Genomic DNA, 13,472 nt, shown 5'->3' on the forward strand with positions numbered 1-13,472 from the left:
CAAATTGCAGAGTGGAGCTGTATAAAGATGCAAAAGGTAAATCAAAAATTGTAGAACTAAAAACAGAATTATACTCATATGATATTCCCTAACATTAGTTTTTTAAGCTCGATACGTGCTTAAATATCATAATATGAATCTTCAGGTGGGAGAAGGTAAACTGAAAATGCTATTGTGATAGCGAAACACGAACTGTGGTTAAACAACTCATGTTAGTGAAAATCATATAATTCTTTTTCTAGTTTAATTGTGGATTTTCATCAAGTATCGGCCACATCATTTCAATAAAAAATCGTTGTTTGTGATGCGAAACAAAACATTTTTATGAAGTGGCTATTTTCTTATCTCGTGAAAAATTTGATGACTTAGGCATCTTATTTCAGGATAATGGGGAAGTTTTTCCTTTGGTTTGTACGTCAAATTCCTTGAGTTTCTTCGAGTTATATTATTTCACGAAAATTTCACAAGAAAATGTGTTGATGCGAAACATTCAGTTCCGATATAATCGAGTTTTGAGTTTTGATCGAATATCGTTTTCGAGAATTGAGTCAGTATCAGAGTTGAGTGATTTTGACATAATCAACTGTTTTCGTTAATAAGTCAGAAAATTCGTGAGAAGTCAAAAAACCGTTATACCTCAATAACCATTCATCTTTGACCTATGGTTCACTGGACTTCATTTTTGCAAATTATCTCTAGTACGTATAAGTCCTGAGAAGAATTATGTCGAATTATCAATCAAGATCTCCCTATCTCTCGACCTATCTTAACGTATATTTTTTGTCGTATGTCTTGTTGTATGCTTTATCGAAAGTTTGAGAACTACAATTTTTTTATTTTCTCTTTGCATTTTTTGCGGCATCACTCTGTGGTATGAAATATCAATTAATACAGTTGCAAAAAGTCAACCTGCTTAATACAAGTTGTCTAAGTCATTTACAAAACAATAATACATCTATTACCTACCTCCTTGTATAATTAACGTGGTGAATTTTTTTTTGGTGTTGTCAATTAGTAATTGTTAATGAAACGTATTCCTTCATCCAAGCTCCGCTTCTCCCTCATTTAATGAATTTGCTCTATATTTACCCCGCCCTATTCGAGAATATTTATAGGCAGTAGGTAAATTTTTCGAACAAGAGCAATTGGAGCTAGTCGCGCAGTTTCATCTGTTATGACTTCGGAACATGAACAAGCGAAGATTATCTATAATCTTTGATGAATAAGAAAAAGGCTAGTGCGCTGCTATAGACAATACAAATTTATTCTGATACGCAGAGTTGCAGTCAAACTGACCAATGGCAGATCGATCTTTGTGCTGGGTGCCAAATACATGTACGGAATGTCTAAATGTTTGCCGGTTAGATTTCTGCACGCTATCAAAGTTATTATCGCACCACTAGCTGTATTTCTAAAATGCTTATTGCACAGAAGCTTGTCTAAATATCTTCAGTTTTGATCATTAATTCGATTCATCCATAAACACTCTCTACATTTTCGGACCAAACAGCAAACAGTGTTATAGTACATATTGGTGTTAAGTTGAGAGGGGTAAATGAACCTTCAAGTTTCCACCCAGGGTTCGACATTGTGTTGAAATTCACATCATAACTGTGAACAACTAGCGTTAGACAGGTAACAGTGGAGGTCTTTGGTACACAGTTATAATGGAGACTCGAGAAGCATACAGCGGCGGCCAGATCTAGTTGGTGACTATCCATGCCCGGAGTGTGGAAGGATCTGTAGGTCACGGTTGGGTCTCATCAGTCACAGGAGGGCACATAGTCGCAATTAGCCCTAAGAAATTATAATTCTGTTCGCACCGTTTTTTTTTTGTCTTTTTGTAGATTTATTCCCCGTAACGGGATGCAGCAATGAATGAATGAACATCAAATCAGCTATCTAATGATGCAAAGATATACTGGGTGTCTTCTGAAATGAAAAGGTAGTAGGCAGTTTCCGATACAAAACCAGAAATTGCAGAGGTCAGAAAACGAGTATACTTGAGAGAAAGTTTGTTTGAGAAAACCCCAAAATTCGAATTTCCAGCACAAAACTATGATTTCATTTAATAGGCCGTAGCAGTGAATCACCATGTATAAGATGATTCTGTAGGAATCTCAAAAACAAACTACCAAACGTGCACTTGTACATACAAAGAAAAGGCGAAGCATTGATAAAAAAAACTTCCTCGGCATTAAAATGGAAATCCACTTCTGGCACAAAAAGTTAGGGTAACCAATAACTGAATTACTCCCACCTCTAATAGCAGGTGCATGACAAACTCCTCAATTAAAAATGAGAAGTTGAGTAATTTGAAATAAAATTGGCCTCTTCCAGTCTTTCCAACAAAATAGTAAATACTGAATAACAATGAATTTTGGGCGATACTTTTTACTCAGTCTGTATATTCAAGTGCGTTCTAGAAAGTTACACTAAAAAATGAAAAACTATTTGTTATTGTCTCTGGACGTCAATTTACCTCTAGAACCCCTTAAGTTTGAATCATTTATGAGGAGGTATACCCAAACGGAAAAAAGGTTGTACGACTACGGTCCTGTTCCGATATTGCTGTTAGTACTGGCCCGCAATCGAATAACAATAGAACTCGAACGACTGGGCCAATAGGCATCGTTTCTGAAATACTGACAGTACTGTTCAGGAATATCGGAACAGACGGTAAAGGAATGAAAAATGACAATAATTTACTTGCATCATTGCAAGTTTAACTTTCCAGATGTTTCGCATGTTGGAAGGTCATAACGAAGCACTTCCATTCTAGTGAAATACTGAAAATGGTTTTGAATTTTAACGCGACCAAACCGAAATTAATAACATTCTTGCATGTTTCCATAATTGACTGCCAGAGATCGTCCTGGGATCGTGGGTTTACTGCCATCGGTATAATAATAATTACTTCTTTCAGTACGAATGATAAAATGATTTGGAGTTGTTATAAATAGTTTTCGACGCGGCATGTTACCCTCCTCTTCCATCAATTTTTATCGCCGGAGGTTTGATTTAACAAACGCACTCATTCTCACCGGTCATGAATTTTTGAATACACACAGAGACAACCTGTCTCTGAATACACAGCTCGAAAAGAAGCAGTTCAATTACTCTGCAGCTATTATACTACTGAATATTCCATCGATGTTTGGATGAAATATTATTTTTGGACAGATACAACGGCTTTTATACAAGGTGAGTCGTCTTTAGAAGCCAGGCAGTACCTAAAGGTCGAAATAAGCCATTTCACTGAAAATCACCTACCTATACAAAACAATCCAGATGAAAAAGTCATCGAAAAAATTGATCCCAATACGAACCGAGATCGAGTGTGAATAAGGAATAGATTTCCCCACTAACTTTTCCGCCCGCCATTCGGTTAAAAATCTTATCGATATTGAAAATTCATTCATATTACTTTTTCGTTATTTTTCAAAAATCACAGAGGTGGATTATTAGGTATATCGAAGGTCGGTTTTTGAATCTGATCAATCTGAGTGCTCTGTATCGTTTTGTTATTTCACCTAGATGTAGGGAAAGTAAATCAAGTGCGTTTTTTTATTCGAATCGGACTAGTTACTAGTCTGATGCAAATCTGTTGTCTAGTATTTGAGTGCATCGAAGCGATTAATCTGGTCGTTTGAGGTTAGGTCAATTGTTTGTTTAGGAAGTCTGATTGAAAATTTAAAAATTGTTGTTTATTAATAGTTGGGGAGCCGACGATGCTACATCAGGACTTACTCGAGCGACATAGAGACCTAGTGGATTTTGAAGATTAGATGGTAGAAAGAAAAAAAGGTTCTATGATGTATGCACTTTCAGCGGTGGGGAAAGCGTCTGCAGGGTCTCAAAGATGGGAAAAAAATCGTCAGGTGTACATACTCGAGAGTGTCAGATTAAGATACTGTATATGCCCTATGTGTCTATGATAATGAATTCATGCCTATCTGACAGTTTGCGCGGTGGGACTGACCGTACGGAAGAGTTGAAAATGGTAAAAAAAAATTTTTTTCCAGCGTGTCACATTTTTTGAGGATATGATTATTAGACCCAAAGGAAGCTATTTTTTTCAAGGGACTGACAATTTGGACGTGGCGCAAGGTCACAGCGGTCCCTTGAAAATGTAAAAAAAATTGTTACTTGTACATACTCGAGCGTGTCAGATTTTCATACAGATGGTTAATCTCGGTGTTGTAAACGTGTTGACCCATTAATATGACACTAATCAGGGGGGGTTTCCTTAATCTGACACTTTGAAGATGATAAAAATTCTTTTTTTTCGAATATTTTCCTGCCTGCCTGTTTTTATATTCATTATGAAAGTTGTAGATAATAAAATTCCACTCAACTTTTATCTGAAGCAATTTTACATACTCTTAACCGTTCTCGAGTTAGAGGGCGATAAGGGCAAGAAGCTTAGCCACACATGCGAAAGGGCAAGGTCAATCTACCAGTCATCCAATTGTCAAAATGACAAGGTATTTCTATTAATACAATTTCGAAACTATACTTCATTCAAATTTATTTTAGCAGTCGGTTGGCCATGAAATAATTTTCTCAAGTTTTTGTAACTAGAACGAAGTTAGGTTGGCACTCAAGAAATGTCGTTAATGTCATAACGCCGTTGCCACAACTAATATCAATTTTTATTACGAAAATGCCGAAAGTGATTGAAAAAAGAGACAGGGTTTCAGGAAGTGCTATTTAGAATTCAGGTCCGCTCATTCAAATAGTTATACCCTGATATTCTAAAATCCACAATACGTCAGACGGTAGCGATCATATTCAATGTAAGAGAATTTATATAATGTTTCATCTGAATCTAAACGACTTATATTTCAGCTGGATATTTCCACAATCAGAAATATTGTGAATGAAGAGGATGACAAAGAATTTCCTTCTATTGGGAGACCCAAAAAAGTGGTGGCATTTGAGAATTTTATGTTTGAGTAAATTAATGCGAAAAGTTTACTACAGGATTTTCGATAAATGTCATCGGAGAATAAGTTCCCTAAAATGGATTTTTCTATTTTTCATTTGACTTGTCCTATACAATGTAAATGTCTTAAGGTACTAATAAATACCTAATTATTATTATTACATCAATGTATTAAGATGAATAGCCACAAATACGCGCAAGTTGCCCTGTTACTTGTTTATTCATGTGAAATTTTTGTTCAACGGTAAAGTTGCATCTTAACTTGAAACTTCCTTCAATTCCTTTTACTTATATTGATGCAAGATGATTTTTGTTGAAGAATTTAACATTCTTGTAATTATCTGTTAATTCCTTCGGGAGATACCCATTCCCAACCACTGCAATATATGCATTTTATCTTCGGGTTAATATTTTTGAAATCTACAAATGATGTAAGCCAAAGAAGATAACGAACATTAACTCTCCTCAAGCTAGTGCATATTATGATATTATACTGATCTCTTGTATTTTCCATCCGAATAACTGGATTTGGTATGCCTTCTATCAGTTTGTATAAACTTCAATTATGTTCGTCACATATTTTCCGAAGAGATTCGACATTGTGATAAAATACGTAATAACAGAAACTTTTACGTAGAACGGGCAACATAACGTTGATTTAAAACCCAAAAAAGTTTTGACAAGCTTCATAACCCCACATTTTCGTACTATACAGAGTGAAATGTGTCAAATTTCCATGGCCAACCGACTGCTAAAATAAAAGTGAATGAAGTATAGTCACAAAAATTTTAGTGTTGTCTGTGACTGAACCTTAGAATGTACTATTTTCCAACGAGTGAATTCTCGCTTCAGAATAGGTCCTTTCGTTTGCATAAAAAGTGTAGCACTTTTCTACACTCGATTTGATTTACACCAGTGTAGAGAAAGTGTAGTTTACCTACACATAGTCAAAAGGAGATGTGGATAAACTACACCTCCTCTACACTGGTGTAAATTCAATCAGCAAACGAATACTAAAATCGAGTGTAGAAAAGTGCTACACTTTTTATGCAAACGAAAGGACCTCATGTATCGCTAAACACCTCGCATTAATCGCCATATATCTCAAAAACGTTTGAACGTAGAAAAACTTGCTTGGGTCAAAATTTGTAGAAAATGTTATGCTTCACAACTTTTATAATGAATGCGAAAAAGATTTGAAGCCCAGGGAAGGAGATGAAAAAAACTGATTTTTGTGATCTGTATGGCCAATTTTTATTGTTTCGGCTTGCTAAAACTGTCAGATTATATTTTTTTTCTATTATTCTTGAATCATTAGCTTCAAAATTAGGAAAAACGCCACCGCGCTCGAGAATGTACACGTGACCCCAGGTAGAACGGTGTTGTCTCGAAGACGTCTTCATTAGGTCTTTATTGGTCTTCGACGTCACTCGGACGTACAATAACGTCTCTGAGACGTCAATTCAAGTACGCTAGTAAGACGTCGTACAATAACGTCTCCGAGACGTCAATTCAAGTGGGCTAGTAAGACGTCACACAAAAGACGTCTGAATAACGTTATTCTTAGACCACTCTGAGACTTTAGACTTATGATTTTTTCAAGGTTCGATATATATCGGACAGTTTGAATATAGATATGTAGATATGAAACATAAACGGATAACGTCCGTTAAATTATAAATCGCTATATTCATATCCTTTAGATTCAAGGAAAATGAAATTATTTGCAGTCAAAAGCCTGAAAAAAATATGACTAGCTATCCTGTTCCATTTATCCTATGTAAATGCATGTGTCAACGCATTGACAATTGATCTTTTGCTTCATTTCCGTTAGTACATAGTCTTGAAAATAACTTTTTCTGACACACTTTTTCATGATACTCAATACCAATAATACCAACATCTTACACAGCCTCTACGGCCGTAATGGCAGCGCACTCGGCTAGGATGCCGGAGGTAGCGGGTTCGAATCCCGCCGATATCATAGATGTTTGTCGGTGTCTTGTAGCTAGGATTTCATATAATGTATGCTGATATGCTCGAACACAAGGCCAGGGGAAAGAAAAAAAAACATGTTGGTTTATGTTTCATTTTTATCCATGAAATTCTAAAATTTTCTGAAAAATACTGACGTCCTCAGTACGTAAGAAAGACGTACGCAAGACGAAAAAGTACCGAATAATCCTCTTCCAAATTCGTCTTCAAGACGTCACCGTACGACGTCTTCAGGCTGTGACATATTAACGTCACCATAAGGTTTCACTGACGTCACCAAGTTGGTCACCATACGTCCGAACATGACCAACCAAAGACGTCTTGAAGACTAAAATTTCTACCTGGGACGTTATTTTTTGCAACCTTTTTTGCGCCCGCCCACACATTTTCGACACGCTTAAATTATCAGATTAAGAGAATATATACTTTTCAACATGTAATTAACCACATATATCTTAATCTGACTCGCTCGAGTATGTACAATTACCGTGTTTTTTTTTTACTATTCTGACAGGCTGTCCTAGACTATTCCCCCTATATACAGGTCTAATTTTTGGTAGAGGTACTCTACAGGGTCCAAGGTATGTCCCCTTATATTAATCTGACACGCTCGAGCAAATCCCGAATTTCCCTCTTCGGCTATCCAACTATAAGATGTTGTCTGTGAAATAACAATAAAGGAAAAATGACAGACATTTGTCAGCTTGTAATGATAAAGTTCTTTAGGCAATTACCACATCATGGTTGGAAAACATAGATGTTATTCTATTATTAGCTAGATACCAATGGATAATGAGGAGCTGTTTAATCTCGGTGACCACATCCTAATATTATTAGTTTTCCGTAACCACCAGGAATTTTTTGAAAAAAGTATCAAAAGTTGATGGATACATTCTGAAGTGTTGTTGAAACTCTCTATTATGAAAATTTCAGTTTCATTTATTCGATTTTCCTCTTCGTCATCACTATTAAACAACATTATTTGGTGGTCATGAATTATTACCACAATGGCCTTCAGAGCGGCCTCCATTCCTTGTTTATCGGTCAACCCGCTAAACACTAAACATTCATAAAAAAAGAAAACAAACGAACAACCGAAGAAAAAAACAAGAAAATAAATCTTTAATTATTTGAGGTTACGTTCGTGAAATCTGTTTGATCTACATATAACGTTTTTTAATTCCCCTTCAATCCGTCTGCTTTAGAGTCATGTGATAGAAAATCGCTCAGATCTCAGATGCGAATACCGAACGCACACACTTTCTGATAGTATTTTTTTCTAGTTCAGCACGAGGTTAATGATTATATTATTTTACACTCACCCAGTATTTGGCTGAGAACTGTCCTACCATCTTCTCCCAAACAGGCACTCCGAGCATCAAACGGATTTGTAAACTGTACAAACGCATATCCTTTGTGCATTGATATTCCTGTAAGAAAATAAGGAATGTAGAATTCGAATATGAACATAAAGGATATACCTGATATAATTATATATAAATACTTCAATCGAGAATTATTGGCATTGTAAAAGAGTATATTATATTTTGGTGATGGCCTATAAATTCCAACTTGAATTTAGGTTGATATTGGAAATCAATTACCTGCACTGATGAAAGAAAATTTGAATTCCTTATATACGAGGATATATTGAATAAATTCTTAGCCTACTATAGAAACAAACAAAATTTCAATGTCAAAATAGGTTTAATACTCAACATTTTCTCCTCTTAATTGGATACATTTATTACAGCGAACCTGCAACGTCTCTAGACATTTAAAAATAAATGTTTCATTTTTCTCTGCAAACCATACCTCCACAGCTTATATTACCTCCTAGTTCGAAGAAAATTTACGACTTATTAAATTTTTTTTCAGTTGAGGAAAGAGATTATAGTCGGATGGAGCCAAATCTAGTGAATAAGGAGGGTATTCTAGTAATTCAAACCCTAAATCAGGAATTTTTTGCATTGCAACATGAGATTTGTGTGCAAGGGCGTTGTCCTGCAAAAACAAAACACCTTTGCATAGCTTTTCGTGACTTTTCTCTACAGTTTTTCCCGCAGAGTGGTCATTTATGTCGAATAGTAATCTCCGGTTATTCTTCTACTCTTATCCAAAAAATCAATTATGATTACTCCATGGCAATTTCAAAAAAACTGAAGCAAGGACTTTTCCAGCAGATTTTTGGACACGAAACTTCTTAGGTCTTGGAGAACCAGAGTGTCGCCCCATTGCATCTTTTGTTGCTTTGTTCCTGGATCATAGAAATGTACCCATGTCTCATCCATAGCAACAATTCGGTTTAAGAAGTCTACATCGTTTTCAAATCGAGCACGGAACGAACGCGATGCTTCTACCTTTGCTCGCTTTTGGTCAACATTCAAACATTTGGGGATCCATTTTGCAGCAATTTTTCTCATGTCGAAATTGACGTGAGCTATATGATGAACGCGTTCGTATGAAATATTCAGTGCTTCAGATATCCGTTTTAGCCCAATTCGACGATCTGATAAAATCATGTCATGAACTGCATCGATATTATCGACTGACACAGAAACAGGCCTGCCCGATCGGTCATCATCTTCAATGGAAAATTTACCTCTTTTGAAGCTCGCAGTCCAATTTTTCACGGTCGCATACGAAGGACATTGATCACCAAGTGTATTAAGCATATCTTCGTAAATCTGCTTACCTCTTTACCCTTTTAAATACAGGTACTTGCTGATGGCACGATACTCTGGTTTACTTTTTTGACCTCAAACTTCACACTGACACTTCTAATGAGTTATTGTTCGTTGCTTTGGTAACGCAATATTTTTCTTATGCATGGGACTGGTCTAGGCTAACTAGATATTGATATCTCGTACAATAAATGTTTTACTCTACCATCTTCAACTCGATTTAACAGTTTCACTACATTGATTTTACAAAATCGGAACAGCGCCGATTTTTAACAGCCAATAAATGTTTAATTTTTTGCAGACTGTAAAATTTTCATCAGTATGTCAGAACAACATCCTTTCATTTCTGAGTAGAAATTTTCTACATAGCAAATGTTATGAGTTATTCTATGATAAAATGTTTTATTATATTAAAAACTCCTGATATCATGCATATATAAGTATCACCCCACCCGTCCACTTATTCAATCGATTTGAGGGAAAATAGAATAAAGAGATATTAATGTATATGCGAATAAATTTCCTCGAAATCTGTTGAAACGCCGATCCTCCTCCGCGAGAAGCAATAACTCAGCTAAAAAATTCAGCCGATAGTGAAAACAAACGTAATTTCGCAGTCGCTAGTCTCCGAACAAGCCATGATACGATACTTATTCAATATTTGAAGGAGCGATAGGGAAGCTGAGCACAAAAGAAGAACCTGGAAAATCCAATCGGGGGCCGGTTCGGAAGCAGTTGACAGCAATGAAGTTGCCGATGAGATATGGGCTTCGGTCTCCAGTCAATTTATCGGCCACCCATCCGGAATCTAATTAGGTGAATTGGGTTAGTGATATGAAATTACTCCAGAACCCGGTTCTGCTCCGAGGAACAGTGTACAATGCCGATAAGGCGGTTCATTGGATCGCGGGCAGAAATCGCGTTACCGGCCACTGTAAAAACGCACTATCAAGGCGACTATCACTTTTTGATTTGGCCTCTATGGCCGGAGGGAGATATATGTCATTATCTAGGCCGCTCCCCGGGTGGAATCATATTTCTCGGAGGTAATAGCCTGTCTGAAATGACGACGCTGATTAACCCCGCTATATTAGATAGCTCCGCAATATCATTCTTCGATTCGTTGGATATCTCCAAAGTCCCATTCTTGAATGGGTTTGAATTCGGCCACTTCAGCTCTATGTGCGGTGTCGAGTGAAAATGAATGAGCATGAAGGGGCACGATATTTCTTTCATTTTTCAACCAGCCTGAAAAAAGTATTCCGAACAGTTACATCCGAAGGATTTTCACTGAAACGGTGTTATTATTATATTATTGAAATATCATGAAGCATTTCAATATTCATTCATCATTTGATACTTTCGTTTTAGGATGATTATAGTGGGTTACTGATAGTGCAAGACATAATTAGCTAACATGTGCGCAGTGCGCATAGTGCCACTTTTCCTTACACAGAAAAGTTATACGAACATCCCGAAACGGAGTTCGGATGGTCTTTGGTGCCTTAATAAAAAATAAATAAATAAATAAATAAATTGACGAAGAATGAGAAGAAAGCTGCGAAGAGAAACAAACGAACAAAGAAAAATAAGACTGATTGTGGAGATGAAGACTGTGAGGAACAGGTTGTTAATCAGTTAGATGAAGACAGTGGAGGGATGGGTCAAATATATCCTAACTTTGCTGATGCAGAATATAGGTCAAATACTCTTTCCCACGAATAACACTGGACAAAGATGTATTAAATGCATAAAGTGTTGGTTGTAGGCTCATTATGATTATATATATATACAGTCCCTGGCCATATTATTAGACGCATTGATTCGATGCAAAATCTCAATATTGAATTATTAAATTGAATGTATATGTTACATATACTTCATCTGTAAATGGTTTTCACATATAATATATCATATTGGATAAAAAATATTGATTTATTGATGATTAAACATGAAATTCTAATATTTTGCTGAGCCACCCTGTGTAGCTATGAGAGCTTCATACTATCAAAGCAGAATTGTTCGGTTTGCTGCATTCGAAGATAATGATTTCATATGTGGATTATCGAAATAACGTCCGAACCTGCAGAATGCAAGACGTCCACTGGAAGACATAGTACTGATTCATACTTGAGTATTAATACTACAACATCAAAAATAAATGCCAAATAAAACAATTTAATGAGAGTCGTAAATAAAACTGACATTCTGTGGAAATGAAATTCAAATATTCTGCTTTTTCCTCGGGCAATACTAGTAAATATAAAAAAAATTCTCAGTGCGTCTAATAAACTGGCCAGGGACTGTTTATATATATATATATATATATATATATATATATATATATATATATATATATATATATATATATATATATATATATATATATATATATATATATATATATATATATATATATACAGGGTGTGGCGTAATGAATGGATAATATGGAACCTGCAGGTAGAGGACTCTATGGCGGTCCAGAAAAATATATTTTACGTTTAGTAAAAGTGCCTTGGTTTTCGAGATATTCTAGATTTTCGAAAATTCAAGAAAATCACACCCTTCGCCACTCTTTTTACAGGCAAGACTCCAAATGAAGGAATTTTTTCAAACTGTTTTTTGGATAGTATTCCTGGATAGATGCGCTATCGAATGTAAATCATTTTTTTTCAAGCGCATGAATAGTTTTTCATAAATAAAAGAGTTAACTCAAATTTTCCGTTTTGCTTATTTTTTTTCCTAAGTTCAACCCAGCGTGGTGTAAAAAATAATATGGTTACCTGAGAGCCAAAGCAAGAGAAAACATGCCTGTTTCACTGAGATTCTGAAATGGTATAACTCACTCTATTTTCAGCATTAAATACAAAATAAATTTCTATTACAATGAGTCAAGGCAGAGTTTGACGTAAGCCTTTTTCTGTAATTTTTAGCAACTGAAATGAGACTTGCAAGCAGAATAAAGCAAATATTCATAAGAAGTTGTAGAGCATCTAGTACAGCTCCTGATGCACACTTTGAACACTTTTTGTAAAACTCGATTCAATTAAACAATATTTTAAAATTGGTTTTTTTCCCTCGTATTCTTTCATTATTAACCCCTATAGTTATAAAGTTAATAGTTGTTAAGCGAATTTCAAGTAACGAAGTGAATTTTAGCACTTTTGTAATTAAGAAAAAAGCTGAAAATTAGTCAATTTTTATTACATTGAATCATGACCCAAGTAACAAAAATGCTGAAATTTAATGCATAACTTGAAATTAACTTGAAAATATTGATTTCACAACGTTGGGGTTCAATAATAAAAGAAAACGAGAGAAAAATAACAATTTTAAAATATCCTTTCATTGAATAAAGTTTCACAAATCACAAATGATGCTTAAATTGGCCACAATGAGTTCTGATACATACTCTATAGTCTACACTTTCTAATGAATCATATCTTTATTGCATAGATATCAACAATTTTAAAATGAGTATAGTTTCATTGAATTAAATATCACAAAAGAATCTCTAAGAGGCCATTATGAGCTTCAGTAAATGCTCTATACCTTCTTATAGACTATTGCTTCATTCTGCTTGCATTTCTCATTTTAGATGCTAAAAATTTTAGAAACACTGTCACATTAAACTAGGCCTCAACTGATTGCAATAGGAATTTTCTTTGTATTAAATGCTGAGAATACAGAGAGTTATACCATTTCGGAATCTCAATGAAACTGGCATGTTTTTTCTTGCATTGGCTCTTAGGTAACCATATTATTTTTTACACCGCGCTAGGTTGAACTTATGAAAAAAAATTAGCAAAACGGAAAAGTTGAGTTAGATCTTTTTTTCATGAAGA

General features: G+C 35.2%; 1 protein-coding gene across 1 annotated transcript in view; it reads right to left on the reverse strand.

Annotated features, from left to right (window-relative positions):
- LOC123306806 overlaps positions 1–13,472 on the reverse strand; it is a 634,033-nt gene that overhangs the window by 310,717 nt on the left and 309,844 nt on the right. The window contains exon 5 of the mRNA XM_044888961.1: positions 8,266–8,373. Coding sequence (XP_044744896.1) covers positions 8,266–8,373 — 108 coding nt within the window. The remainder of the gene's footprint in view (positions 1–8,265; positions 8,374–13,472) is intronic.

The sequence above is a fragment of the Coccinella septempunctata genome, chromosome 1 (genome assembly GCF_907165205.1).
Source record: "Coccinella septempunctata chromosome 1, icCocSept1.1, whole genome shotgun sequence".
NCBI classification, from domain to species: Eukaryota; Metazoa; Arthropoda; class Insecta; order Coleoptera; family Coccinellidae; genus Coccinella; species Coccinella septempunctata.